Here is a 15751-nt window from a genome sequence, read left to right as displayed (position 1 = left end):
TGTCCGACAAAGGGGCTGATCTTGTCACTATGACCACCCACTCAGATGAATTTTCAGACTGTCCCAACATACCCAGGTTTTGACCCCCGCTAAGGATCTCATTGATTGGTACATCAAAGACAACCCAATCCAACACCTAGTGCAGTATCACAATCGAGTCTAAGGGTCGGGTGTAACTTTCCAGTTTTGCCCATCAATCTCCAAGGTCCAGGGCAATACTGGAAATCTGGTCCAGTTCAAAGATTCAACTAATCCTACACTGTATGTGCCTAGGGTCTCACCCTGGCAGTTGAGGCAGGCCACCCCAACCGACTTGGTGGCACCACAGTGTCAGCCTTGTCAGGATAGGTTTCCCCAAGCCAACCCACTAGCTGTGAACATTCTAAACTAACACGAGTCTCATTAAGTGTCCAGTTTAAGGGTATTACACAGAAACATACCAAGGGAACATGAATCAAATATGCACTTTTATTCATTTACAATAAACTCATAAAGTACATTATCTTGAATGAAGCTAAGGGCATACAAGCCTGTCTAACACCTATGTGGTTTCCCACATTTTCAGAGACATAAGTTTGCAGTCTCCGTCACTGAGATAGGAGGGAAATCTCAGAGATGAACAAATGGAAATTGAACATATATTAAAAGATATATCTATGTAGATAACATGAATCAAATCTATTTGTAGACTAATATTTGCTTTGCCTTTTACCAAAAATGGCAAACGGACAATTCACCAAACTATTGGACGACAATAAGCTTAAGGGCCCAAATTATGCTGACTAGTATCGTAACCTTATGTTGGTTCTAACGTTTGAAAAATTGGACAAGGTTGCTAAAACCCTGCTTCGGATCGTCCGGGTGATAGGGCTTCTGAGGCTTGCAGGAGAGAATATCAAGAATGAGAAGAGAAAAATTCTCTTGCCTAATGCTATATCATAGCCTCCTTATACAATCAGATACAACGACCACTCGATCAGATCGAAATGTTCAAAGATATTTTGGATAATCTAAGGACAATGTATGAGAAGCATAATCATTCTACTTGTCAGAAGGTCCTAAAGCAGTTTATGACCGCACAAATGTCCAAGAACCAACTAGTTCATGACCATTGTCTTAAGATGATGGGGTAATCAATGAACTAGAGGCTCTTGGATATGGGATAGATCATGTCACCAAAGTTGATGTCATCCTGAATTTTTTGTCTCCTTCCTTCAATCAGCTCATAGTGAATTACAATATGAATAAGCTAAATATTAGCTTTTAGAAACTCAACAATATGTTGCAGAGGGACAAAGAAATGACAAAGAAGGATGGGCCCATTGCCATGCTTGTTGAAGGTGGCAAATCGGGCAAGAAGAAAAGGAAGGCAAAGAAGAAACCTCAAAAGAAAACTTGCAAGCCTAAAAAGTAGAGGAAGGACAAGGCATCATATGCTTGTCACTTCTGCAAACAAACCGACCACTGGAAGTGGAACTGTCCTCAGTACCTGGAGACCGAGAAACAAGGTAATTTCGAATCCTTTGTCATAGAAACCAATATGTTGGCAACTTCTGCTTCCTAGTCCAGGGCTTCTACTTATGCATGTAGCACATTGTAGGGGTTCAGGACAAGCAAAAAACTGAGTGACGGTGAAATGATTCTTTACTTGGGGATTTCTGCAAGCATTGCAGCTACAACCATAGGAACTGTAGAATTGTATTTTAGAGAATGAATAATTACATTAAAAGATTGTCGTTATGTACCCAATTTGAGAAGAAACTTAATTTCTATTTCAAAACTGTGTGCGGATGGTCTCTATGTTCTCCATCCTTCTTTGGAAACAAATATAACCGAACTACGTCGGATAATATTCCCAAGAAAAGAACCCATGATACAGTTAATCCCACGGGTCTGTGGCATTACCAACTTGGACACATTAGCATAGATCGTATCACAAGGTTGGTAAAGGATGATACCTTTGGATTTTCTAACTGTAGAAGATCTTCCAACTTATGAACCTTGCCTTCAGGGTAAGATGATGAAACGACCATTTAATAATAAGCCTGAAAGATCAGCAGGCACACTTGACCTTATACATACTGATGTATGTGCCCCTTGAATGTTAGGACACATAACCAGTACGTTTATTTTATAACATTTACCGATGATCACTCTCAGTGTGGGTACGTGTACCTAATGACACAAGTTTGAATCTTTTGAAAAGTTCAAAGAGTTCAGGCAAGAGATCAAGAAACAGTTGGGGAGACACATTAAGGCCCTTTCGATCAGATCGATGAGGCGAATATCTCTCTAACAAATTCAATGACTACTTAAACAAAAATGGGATAGTATTACAACTAGCTCCTACTGCTACACCACAATTAAATGGTGTGTCAGAAAGGAGGAATCAGACTTTATTAGATATGGTCTGATCACTTCTAGTACACTCGAAATTACCCACATTCTTTTGGGGTTATGCCTTAGAGACTAACATATACGTGCTGAATAGGGTTCTAACCAAATCCGTTCTAAAGACTCCCTATGAGTTTTGGACCAGTAAGAAACCAAATGTAAGACACTTGAAGATTTGGGGTTGTCTGGCACATGTTAAAAGAACAAGTGCTAACCAATTGGAATCTAAAATCAGTCGTTGCCTATTTATAGGTTACCCAAAAGGCTATGTATAGTATTTATTCTATGATCCAAGAGAACAGAATGTGTTCTGTAGTTGAAATGTCCATTTCTTGGAGGAAGATTACATCCTGAACAATCATCGTCAGGAAGTTGTTCTTGATGAGAAGAGCTCAGGAGTAGTGGGAGATGTCCCACAAGCTCTAATTAATAACCAACCTAGGAGATCTACCTGGGAATCTAGGCCTCCATTGAGGGTTAGACCTGATGGGCTAATCTTGCATCTGCCCACAGTCCTTGGGCCTTCATAAGATGGCTAGACCCAAGGACCATTTAGTGTAAATGTTGGGCCCATTAAGAGCCCGTAGTGATGGACTGAGGGGTTCACTGTATTCAATAGTGAATTCAGCCAGGCCTTGTAACAGAGGCTAGGCTAAATCCATGTGTCTGATGTGTAAATCAATGATAGGGTCCCACACCATACAAAGAGAGCCAAGCTAGCCAGCATTAAAGTGGAAGTGAGCCTGAAAGCTTAATGGGCCTAAAAGCCCATTTCGAACTGGGCTAATTAGATTAATTAAATAGGGGTGAATGTAGGATTTGGATCAGTAGATAAGATAAGGGATTATCCTTATCCACTTAAAGAATCCAGATCCAAATAGAGATTTGGATCAAGGAACTCCTAGTTTGATTAGGAAGGTTGATCTTTATCTGCAGATAAGATAAGGGATTATCTTATCACTTAAAGAGTCCAAATCCAAATAAAGGTTTGGATCAAGAAATTCCTAATGAGATTAGGAAATTATCTCTTTAAGGCCATAAATAAGAGAGCAGGGCAAACCTTGAATAGACACTCACTGAATACAGAGAGAAGACAACACGGTTATACTAATCTTGCCTTCTGCTCTTTTACCTCCTGCTCTTGCTGCCCTACCCTGTTTGATCTCCAGTTCTTGGATTGGATCAAGATTCGATCTTGATATTGTTTCTTGCTAGAATAAACAATTTAGAAGCTACGCTCACTGTCCCATTCGATTCTTGCTGAAGAATCACTAGTTCTTGGTGAAGAACTACATGCTGATCCTACCTCATCCTAAGTTGTGTCATTTTCAGTGGAGGGAGGATTTGGTACACTCTTTGGGCATGAACACCTACCTTGGGAGAAGCATTCTTGCGTGGATTCCATATCAGGTATATCCCTCCCTTAATTTGTTTTCAGATTTGGTCCGGTTTGGTTACAAGAACAAACCTTGAAAATGCAGTTTTTTAAATTGGTAATAGGATTCCTGGATGGGAGAAAAGAAATTTTTGAAATTTCTCCCAACCTCCCTGTAGGGTTCGGCCGTCCATATGATGGATCTCCCATCCCATCAGCTTTCACGAACTTGTCGGATCTCGTCCCTGATGGCCCTGAACTCGACTTGTAGTTTTCTAAATTGGGAATAGGATTCCCAGATGGGAGAAAATAAAATTTTGAAATTTCTCCCAACCTCCTTGTAGGGTTCGGCCATCCATATGATGGATCTCCCATCCCATCAGCTTTCGCGAACTTGTCAGACCTCGTCTCTGATGGCCCTGAGCTCAACTTGCAGCTTCGCGATACGAGGGTTGGCGGGAGCCCGTGCCCCCCCTTTGTCTTCGTGAGCATGGTGGAGATCGGCTCGGACTTTAGAGTGCTTCGAGGCAGGACCGTGTGTCTCCCGTCTAGTGTGGCGGTCGTTTAGAATGTCGTAGAGGTCAGAGACTAGAGGGACAGAGGCGTGGTGTCGGCCCTCGACCTTGGAATGGGCATTGTGATGACCAAAGCGCCCGCCTTTGTCCCAGGTGTTGTCCCTTCTGCGACGGTGATGCTGTTCGGAGGGTTAGCGGTTGTCTTTGGACGCCGCTAGTTCTTCCTCCTTGTAGCTGGGAGGCCTTTCATTCCTCCGAGGTGGGCTGAGGGGCCTGTTGTGGCTTGACTCAGAGAGCTCTACCTGTCGAGTATTGGCTCGGCCAAGGGCTGGTAGTTCGGCCTAGTCGTGCCAATCCTGGTGTTTAGACACCCCCGACAAGGCGGTCACCTCGGGGGGGGGGGGGACCTCCTACCTAGGGGCATGCTTGCTCCACGTGCTATGTTACGTATTCCAGATGATCGAGGACTACCTGGAACTGCTCATTTGTAACCAAGTACTGAGTGTTCCTAGCTCTCTGTACCATGATGTTTGAAGTTGTGGAGGTTTTTTAGTTCTTAATGCTTTAAGGGATTGTCTTAGAAACACTTCTCACAGATGGCTCCAATTGTTGATGCTCGGATTGGCCGAAGACAACAAGGTAATTTTGCTCCTAAGCTTCGGTAGAGATGGTCGAAGGCTTTGAAGGTCCAGAGGAGGGGAAGCCGAGGCCGAGGACCATGTCTGAGGTGGAAGGTCTTCTTTAGATATTGTAGGAGCTAAAGACTGGCACCGAGTACGATGTGCAAGGGGTCTGAAGGAGATCCTACAAGGACAGAGGTGTCAGAGGCCTCGAGTGAGTACTAGAGGCGAGGACTATGACGATCAAGTTAGTACGAGTGTAAAGTGTGTCAGAGGTCTGGGGCCAAGGGGTCTAGATGAGGACTAAATAGCACTTAAGTTCTTGAGAGGGAAATAGTGCTTAGAGATTACTCAAGCTCCAAAACGAGTTCAGAGTGTCTAGCCCTTTACCTTGTGGGGGGTACTTCGTATTTATAGCCAGAATCGCCTAGGAGTAGTTAGGCCTGGATGATCCAAATACGAGCCATACGAGGACCTGACAGGATCCTCTACCAAGGCCACGCGGCACTGTTGGATTGGGTCCATCCGGTCTGCGCCTGAGCCTTGAGTGTCCCCACGCTTAGGCTGGTGCCCTCTCGTTGGACACACATCAGCCCTGTACAGGCCGGCAAATGCGCCTACATCATCTACCTATCAAGAGAATATTCATTGTTTTGGATATATTTTATTAGTGTTTAGTAGTTGGAACTTGGAAGCTGAGGATATTTTACTTTCTAATACTAATCCTTCCTAAGAAAATATGAACTGTTATCTTAAATTGTCTCCTCCCCTTACTATAATGATGATTCACATTTTATTAAATTCCACAATGATAATGGAGAGCAACGGCATGTGCTTTTGTTGCAGACGTTTGGATGGTGGAGAAAAATCTTATAAAAGTAACCCTGCTCAAAACTTCAAGAATCAGATCGTTAAGAGTCCTTTAGGCTGCATTTGGCATTATTCTTTCTTTTAAGAATTTATCTCCTTTTTACTGTTAAAAACATAGTGCTCATAGAGGCATTTTAACTGAGATTAGTCCTTAAAACAAGGAATACCAAATGCAGCCTTAGCTTGCTGATTTGTAGTATATGCTTCTTTTTCTGAGACCAAATCCTTTAATTTGCCAACTGAGGGGTGGTGTTCAGTTGGTAGTTAGCTGGTTTGACCCAGCAGAGATGTGAATTCAATTTTTGCAACGACAGACTTTGGGGAGGAGGTATTTAGTGTGGTGTTGTGCTATTCAAACGACCCCTATAGGGGATTCGGGTTTATAAATCCTTTAATTTTTATGGGGGCTTATGATTTAGTTGAATGAACTACGAGTATATATCTCATACTAAACTGGTCTTTCAGTATATATATATATATATATATATATATATATATATATAATTTAGAAAAAAGGGAAACATATGAAAAATCATCTATATAATTGATATTGGATTTGTGATCATAATAATTCAGAAAAAAGGAAACAACTTATTTGATTTGATCTATGTAAACAACAACAACAATTATTATTATTATTATTATTATTATTATTATTATTAAAGGAAACAACTTATTTGATTTGATCTATGTAAACAACAACAACAACAACAACAACAATTATTATTATTATTATTATTATTAAAAAAATTCCATTGGGAGAAGAAATAAGAAAATTAACAAACTTAGGACATTACATTTGGAATAATAAGAAAAGTTTCACTTGATTTATCCAAAAGAAACTAAAAACTCGATTTGTCCTTTTTTGCTTTGGACTCTTAAAACACTAAGAAAAACTAATAGAAGTACTTTTTTGACCCATAATTGTTGAAGAGTTTTTTTCTATATTTTAAGTTATAAAAACACATATTCTTTTACATTAGATCACTAAGTAATCATTAATACTTGAGGCATACACTTTTTTATGCCTCACACCTTAAGCTTTAGGCTTATGCCTCATTCTGACAAAAGCTTTAGCCTCACATCAAATTTGAGAGGCTTAATCCTTGAGGAAAATTTTGCGTGCCTTGCCTTAAGTTGTATGCCTCATGCCTCAAGGCTTATGCCTTTTAAAACAATGGTTATGTTGGGTTAAGCATAACCCTAAGCTCTAAACCCCCAACCCAACCTTCAACTTAACCTACCCAAACCTTAACTAAATTCCTTCAACCAAAACCCAAACCCTACCCAAACCTTAACTAAATTCCTTCAACCAAAACCCAAACCCTACCCAACCTTAACCCAAACCCTAACTTGACCTACCCAACCTTAACCTTAACCCAAACCCTAACTAAATTTGGGTTTGTCTGGGCTCGTCATGGGCCCAACCAAACTTTCTTTCCATCCCTTAAAATCTCATAGAACTTCTCAATCTCAGATCTTAACTCAACTTTCACTAAATGTATTAGTTCTATGTTTTATTAGTATTTGTTTTTTGATGTTTTTATTGGTTCTTTTAGTAAAAAAAAAAGTGTTCTAAATGACTATGGTTTAGTATAAATTATGACTTGTGATATATCTTTTATGGGTAACGAGCTATGGGTGGCAAACAACAAAGAGGAGATGAAGAATAAAATATTAAAAAAATATAAAATATGTGATTAAGGTTTTAGTCTTTCCGACTAGGATTAAATGATGTGATAATATATATATATATATATATATTACATTGTTTCTGGATAGTTCAAAACACAAAACATATAAAATTAGATAATTTCATGTTTTTTATCCCTATCGAATCGATACGGGTCTGTATCAGCCTTGCATCAAACCATTTCTGGTATGTGTTGGTCGATACAATCTTGAAATGGGCCGATACATACTATGTATCAGATATAATCTTAATTTAATTTCCCTTTCTTTTTACTGTTTAAATTCAAATTCAAATTTAATTTCTGGTATGTGTTGGTTGATACAATCTTGAAATGGGCTGATACATACTATGTATCAGATATTTACTGTTTAATTTATCTCTCCTCCCTCATTTATATAACTTTTAATTAAGCCTTTGAATTTGAGACATCATTAAATGCTAATATTATTTAATTAAATGCTCTTTGAGTCACCTTTAATTAAGGTATTTGACACGTCATTAAATGATAATTAAATCAAGTACCTTGTTAAAAACCATAAATTGAATGTAACAAGTTTCAAACCCTAAATTTATTTATGGGTAAAATACAAAAACCTCTCCTATAGTTTCTGACAATGATAAAAACCTCCCCTATAGTTTCACTTTAATAAAAACCTCCCCTAAACTTTTAAAAAAATTGACAAAAAACTCTCTTTCATTACTGACCCAAACGGAAAACGTTTAATTGATTCATATTTTTTTTTCAAAATACCATTTTTTCCTTTTATAAAATAGGCCCTGAAATAACCAACCAGTGAAGAAGGGATTAAGCTGACCAATAATAGTTGCCGGTGAAGAACCATTACTATGGAAAAACCTACATTGTAGCATGGCAATCCTCCAAATGCAAGAATAGGGCCTCACAAAAGTAGAACTATGTTATTTTCAAAATGTAAAGAAAATGAATAGAATAGATAGAAAGGACTGGAACGAAATACAAGAAGAGATCCTTTTCTTTGGAGGAGTTATTTCTTTATGAGAGAGAGGGTTTGGAGTTGCTCGTCGAGTTTTTTTTAACTTTTGGGCCTTCTCTTGGTCTAACTCAAATTGGGATTCCTTTTCCATGGGCACACAGAGATGAATTTCTCCTCTTGTTCTTGAAATTCTAACCCCCATGATGGAATAGTGAAACACAGGGTATAACCTTCAGCTTAAAAAAACAAAGGGAGAGATTAATGACGGTTTCTGAATTGTGAGAGCTTGTGGAAGAATTTGATCACACAATCCAATTTCCAGAACCAAAATGACCAATTTTTAGTCCTCGAACAATAAAACCCACTACACACAAAATCCCCATTATCTTTTAAAGCATTTATATGTTCATATGAGCAAAATCTCCATTGTCTCTCAAGGTTGATGGGACTAGAGCACAACTCTTCAATGAATTGTTGTCATCTCAATTTCTCAATGAACTAGTTCTAGACATAGTGAATTAGTGATAAATACAAATATTCCGTTCCTATTAAAAATCATGATAAATTTAACTACGGGATCCCAGCCCCAACTCTTTCTTTTGAGATTTCATTTAATCGCTGTATCCATTTTCCCTGCTCTATGGGTCTTTTTTTTTGTGAAATACTTTGTTCTGTGACTCTGTCATCCAATTCTTGAAAAGGAAGCAACCATTTTTGTTGAATTAGAGCAGAAAGATATATATGGCTTCAAGAACTATTGCCAAGGATATCATCACTCTTCGGGGTTCTGCAGTCATCGTCAGTGAGTCTTCTTCCCTTTTAACTATTACTTGGAATCTTCCACCCTCAAAGGTATTTAGCATTGAGTTAACATTTGACAAAGGAATGCCCAGGAAGTTAACGTTCGAAAACTGTTCTACACCGGCAATTGTTATTAGTTAGTTATTTCAGTATCCATTTTACAAAAGGGTAAAATGGGTATTTGGAAAAAAATATGGATCTATTAAACGTTTTCTGTCTTGGTTGGTGACGGAAGAGAGGTTTCTATCAATTTTTTTAAAAGTTCAGGGGAAGTTTTTGTTAAAATGAAACTATAGGGGAGATTTTTATGATTATCAAAAACTATAAGAGAGGTTTTTGTATTATACCCTTTATTTATACTGACAATTAGTCTACCACTATGTCATACCTTTATTGCTTGTCTTAATAATTGTATTTTGATACTTAAGTAACCTTTCTTCTCTTGGTGGAAGCCTCTCAATAAATGATAAAATTTGATTATTAAAATTTCTATAATAGTAAAAATGTTATATTTATTTATTAAAAATTAAGATATATATTAACTTATATACATAATAACTTAGGGGTGCAAATGGATCAAATCATGATCTGATCTAGTCCAAAGTCTGATCCTATTTTTTTGGAATCCGATATTCCCATTTCATATCACTCCCTTTTCGATTCAAGAGGATTCAATCCAATATATATGTTATTTATTTATTTGTATAAATAAATAAATAAATAAATAAATAAATAAATATATATATATATATATATATATATATATGTGTGTGTGTGTGTGTGTGTATGTGTGTGTGTGTGTGTGTGTGTGTTATTTATTTATTTATTTATAAATATGTTATTTACATTGCATTTTTTTAATTTATTATATTAATTATATTTTATAAAAAACATGTATAATTATGATGACAATAGTTGAAAAGATACTTGTATTTTTTTTTGTTTTTCTTTATTTAAATTGTTATATTTTATTTTTCTTTTAATAATTTATTAATTTTTTTAAATTTAATTGGATCAGATCAGATCCAAATATTCAACCTTCTCATCAGTTTCGATTCAAATATGTGAGATCCAATCGGATTGGATCTGCTGTTCAAAGAATCGGATCAGATTCAGATATGCCCTAATTCAAATTCGATCTAATTCATTTGCATATCCCTATAATAAATATTATCTAATATATAATAGCCATTAACTGATTAATGGCTTCAAAAAATATTAACTAATAAATATTAATAATATATACACACATACATTTTAGTTCTTCTAAGGATTTTTTTTTTTTTTGATTTTCTAACATATCCATGTGTATCTTGATGTTTTGTCCATATCTATGCATATCTAAAGTATTTCCCGATACATCTCTTATAATTACCTATTTTCCTTTCGCATACACTTTTCATTCCGATACTTTGAACCTTGACATAAATTAAAGTCAGGTTCATGAATTTCATCTCTAACCCTAACCCAAACCCAAGCACTAAACTGACCAACCCAACCTGAATTTTTTCAGCTGGAGTTTGGACCAATCTGGCCCAAGTTGCAGCCTTATTGCCCACAAACCCATTGTTTATTGATTGTTAACTTGTTTACAATGATAAACTCACTGAAAGTTATAAGATAATATCCCTCTCGTTTTTTATTTATTTTTTTAAATCATATGATGGTATAATGACTGGGAAAGAAGTACCAACTCATATTCCAAAAGACCGAATAAATTACCCTATCTAAGGACTTAAGAAATTAGATTCAAAACAACGTTGTTTACCATTCTAAATTAATTTTTAGTTTAACGATCTGAACAAGAGAAGTGGCACACCTGTTCAATCCAGTGGGTCGGGACGTCGGGTTACTCAGCTTCTGATGCAGCAAATCTTGTAAATGCGCAAGAATTGGACTTCCAGTTCCAGATGCTGGGACCAAGGTACTATTAGAACCTGGGCCAATTGGAGTCATTCAACTTTTGAGGCATCAATACTCTAATTTCCAGTTGCAGTGAATCAGGTTAGTCAACTTTCGAATTTTGATGTAGCCAATCTTAATTCTGTTGTTTTCTGGTTCAGTATCCTTTATTGTGTTTCTCATGTATGGAAGCTGAGTGACATGTTGGGGCTTAAAATGCTGGCAAATTCCATCTTGATTTTGAGTCCCACTAACCCATGAATGTTTGACACATACCCTTAGTTAGCATTGCATGTGACTTCAATCAGTGAGTTATTCTTGGGTAGACCAGAGACCAAACTTGAGTCGAGTATTCTTTCTGAGTGGTCCAAAATTCAAATAAACACCATCATTAACTAAGCTAAAAAACATGTCAAAGACAAATCTGCAGTCCAAAGTGGTAGATGCCCGGATCCTAAGGTGGCATGCAATTTCAAAATAAACTAGATGACAAGGAGCTTGGAGCTGCACGTCTATCCATTGTGCTTAAGCAACCTCTCTTGCTGTGGATTCCCAAACATACAAAAGTTAAATTATAAAAATGAGAATAGAACTTGCAGTCAATGAGACCCTCCATAAGCAAGACTGAAAGCAGACTTTATTAAACCAACAAATAATCTAACTTCCTGTACAACATTGACATGAAACAAAAAAAAAAAAAAAAAAAAAAACTAAGAAAAACCCTTCGGAGAAAACAACAGATGCTTGAAACTTTCATACAAGGAAAACAAATCAGAAGAGGGAGTTGTAGGTAAAGCAGGTGGCAATGATGGAACATATGCAGATGAAGAGGGAAGGAAGTAAGGTAACATTCAAGAGCTTGCTTTCACCCAAATACCCGGCCAGCGTAATAGTGCCATCTGCGACCACCCGAGCTAATGTACCAGCTTCTGTCGAAAGTAGTCCGCCATTGTAGGTCCCACGAGCAAGCCTGGATGACATAACCCGAGATAGGAGCGATAGGTTGACACCTGTATCAGTGAAGCAGATGACATTGGATGTCAAAAGAATGCCCGGACATCAATGCCATTGACAAGTTAAATCAGCATTAACAATTAACGTTTGGGAGAATGACGGTTCAGCCCAGAGTCACATTTTCATGCTTGGGCGAATGTCGATCCTGAAACAAGCAATCATTATCTCATATCAGAGTATCATTTCATGCTTGCTCTTGTATCTTACCTCTCTGTGTTTCCTTGTCCAAAGGAATGTTTAATGGGAGAATGAGGATTCAGGGTCAAAATTTGTAGGCTAAAGTACATTTGGGATAAGTGCCAACTCGAAATTGATACCAATTCACAGCAGATATGGGTGCATAAAATGTGACTTTTTAACCTTTTGAATGTTTAATTTCTTCTCCGATGTTTAATTTCCTTGTTTCAGAGGAATCCTTGTTGATGTACTGGTCGCATTTTTCATATGTTTGTGTCAACTGTCAACGCTAGCTGTTTATTTATTTATTTTTTCTCTAGGTCAATGGACTCCGAAAATTCAAAACCCAATTTAACATCCAATTAGATTATCTTGAATTTGGATAATTCTTTTACATAATTAGATTGGATTTGGATTTTACAATTGATTAAACTCCACTCAGTTTGATTAAAATCTGAGTCCAATTATTTCATGATATACATTGATTTATTATATAAATTTATATAATAATATATAAATATAAAAACATATAATTTTATATATTATATATAGATATATGAATTTATTTATAACAAATTCAATATTTCAATATTTCATATATATATATATATGTGTGTATTTGTGTTAAAATGTAAATAACTTTTTAATTTTCCTTTATCTTTAAAAAATATAAAACAGAGTTGAATTAATTAAATCCGAATCTGATCTAAGCTTGATAGGTCCCAAATCCAATCCGAGATCCTCACATCTGGTCAGATTTTGGATTAGATTCAGATTTCAGATTTTATTAACTGGTGGAGTGGATTTGGATTTTGCTGAATCAGATCCAAGTCCGACTAGGGGTTGACCGTTTGAGTCTAAGAGTTAAAAAAAAAGAAAAGCCAAAGACATCGTTTCTGCAACAAACACAGCCCAATATTGCAGCCTAGAAACCAGGTTGAGTTGCAAACTGACATCCTTTGGGTAGGGTGTGAATTTTCATCTCATTTGTTTTCGAAAAAAAATTCTAAATTCTAATCCTACTCTTGTAAGTTGAATCAGAGATGTACTGGCACCTTTGATTTAGACACCCACGTAGGGTGGTGTAACTACCAAACCACCCATACGAAAATATACAAAACCCTTGACTAACATGAGCATGTGTAAAAGCAATAGTAAAGAATAGATTTCTAATCCTACGCAAGAAGGTACGATAAGCATCCCTCAAAATTCTTTCAATCTTGGATAAAAAGATAAACTTATTCAGGAAAATAAAACAAATGTAGTGAACATGATGGTTCGTGCATGGCTATATGACATGATGGTTCGTTATTTATGTGTTTTCTTGTGGTTGAATGTGCTTTAGAATATCAGATCACAAACTAGTAAAATCGATTATTACAGCATGTCAAACCTCACTGTGTGGATTCGGTTTTGCCTAAATGTTGGGCAGAATTGAATCAACTTTTTCAGATCAATTTGCAGCTGTTTTAAGCCACAAAAATTGTAAACCCAAGAAAATAGGGTTTGAGATAGAAAGAGTGGCAGAAATTGTTCTTTGGGAAGTAAAGAATTCCATGTTTTTGTTCTTTGGACCTCAAGTTGTACAAGCCAAAGAATTCCATGTTGCCTACAAACCCAAGTCCAAGAGGTTCTATGTAAGGTCCTTAATGAGGTTAATCACAGATGTCCCATCTTTATAGCAACTTGTTGACACTAGACAGCTAGAACTGACCTCTTAAATTCTTTAGATACTTGAATTTTTCTTTTCTTTAGGAACCTTTTATTGGGCTACCTTGAAAATTAGCTTCTTTTCCTGATGAAATACTAGTTTTCCCTACAAACACTTTCCTTCAAAATTAAGGGCCACTGTTTGGTGCAATGGCAAAATGTCAAGCTAACAATAATGAAAATTCTGGTCTCTGAGTCTGAGAGTGGCCACCTCAAGCTAAAAATGCCTGAGGTTATCAGTCTACCCGAACACTCCATACAACATGAACCACCAACATCGAGTAATGGCCCTCTTTTAATAAACTTTTTGTAACTTAATCTCCCACTTATTTACCTCTTGTAGTGATGAAACTTCATCATTCCCATCCCTTGGGTTGGTGACACTCCAATCCAAGGTTTAGGATTATGGTAGAAACATTACATATCTCCTTCACAATTCCGTTCTCTATTCCCTCTGTTAGTTTTGTGCATAAATACCACTAAACCTTCTGTTACAACTTCAGTCCTCCATAGGGTACATCCATCTAATGGTTTCCACCACTGACATACTGAAGGAACAGACCTAATATATAGATCATGAAATATGAATGGTCTTGACTACTAATGACAGCAAAACATTTTCTTTAAATAAAATGTTTTGCTTAGCAAGACAATTATAGAATTCATGATGGAGCAAGTATTATTAAAATTTTATTTGAATAAAGCTGTCATGGCTATACCTTCAAGAACTTCAGCAGCTACGAATGTGACAAGGGCTGAGAAGACGTATTGGGGCACAGAATATGGGCTTATTATGTGGAAGCTCAGCAGTATTCCTATGCACACCATCACTTCAGATGCGAGCAAAATTTGCCTGCAATTAATATAAAGGAAAAAAGAATGATCAGCTAGTTATGGCAGAAGTAACTCCCTGAGGTATAGCATGCATGTCAGTACATAGATCATAAATTGGACTTTGACCATAAAAGAAGAACTCATGGATCATATCCAACCAAAAGAAGAAATATGTCTTCAGTAATACTTTCATGGCCATGCAGTAAAAAAAGTATAGATTTGTAAGTACAGATGTTTAATGCCAACCGACTACTTACAAGAACACCTAGAAGTATAATTCTCATTATACTATGTTCATTATTTTAACACATTGATCATTGGGACAATGACATTGTATTGGTAACATTGCTGCATTTGTTCTGCTTAGCAAACTTAAGATCCCCTCTACCTTAGTAGGATTTTAATCATTTCTGCCTGGGCCTGCATTGCTCACTCAAGCCCGGCCAGGAAATTTCCAGGTTGGGTCTGATGATTTTCTTCCAGGCCTGGACCAGACCAGCCCAGACCCACATCAAGCTCACACACAGGGCAGGCCAGGCCCGGACCAAGCAAATGAGCTACAACTTGGAGCATTCTAACTTCTTCAGTGAATCAATGTTCCTTCTCTTATGAGTTGAATTGAACATTGCTGACTCTTCTACTAAAAATGCAAACAACCAGGCCTATGAATGAGCTCTGTGGTTAATAACAAGTGTCAATTCAGTAAATCCTTTTTTTTTTTACTTCAATTATGTGAAATTTTTAAGTCCTTTGTAAATGGAGCACTTTTTTGTTTATTTTGAATAACAATTTTCAAATGGCATAAAATATTCCAGATGGAGGCAATATTAAGAAAATTATTAAGAAAACATAGAACTTGTGTGTAAAACATCAAGTATTGTTAAAAACTCATG

General features: G+C 36.8%; 1 protein-coding gene across 4 annotated transcripts in view; it reads right to left on the bottom strand.

The window, feature by feature from the left end:
- Positions 1-11738: 11738 nt before the first annotated feature.
- The window catches only part of LOC148880076 (SPX domain-containing membrane protein At4g22990-like), an 81032-nt gene continuing 77019 nt past the window's right edge, over positions 11739-15751 (bottom strand). For all 4 annotated transcript variants that reach the window (XM_088961896.1, XM_088961898.1, XM_088961899.1 and 1 more), the window contains 2 exons: positions 14744-14877; positions 11739-12133 (listed from right to left, as the gene is read on the bottom strand). In XM_088961896.1, the coding sequence (XP_088818022.1) occupies positions 11895-12133; positions 14744-14877 (373 nt within the window). In that variant the 3' untranslated portion in view covers positions 11739-11894. The remainder of the gene's footprint in view (positions 12134-14743; positions 14878-15751) is intronic.

The sequence above is a fragment of the Nelumbo lutea genome, chromosome 1 (genome assembly GCF_056320005.1).
Source record: "Nelumbo lutea isolate HS-2025 chromosome 1, American lotus-T2T, whole genome shotgun sequence".
In the NCBI taxonomy this organism is placed as follows: Eukaryota; Viridiplantae; Streptophyta; class Magnoliopsida; order Proteales; family Nelumbonaceae; genus Nelumbo; species Nelumbo lutea.
The sequence above is the reverse complement of the archived record's forward strand: the minus strand, read 5'-3'. Positions and strand labels throughout refer to the sequence as shown.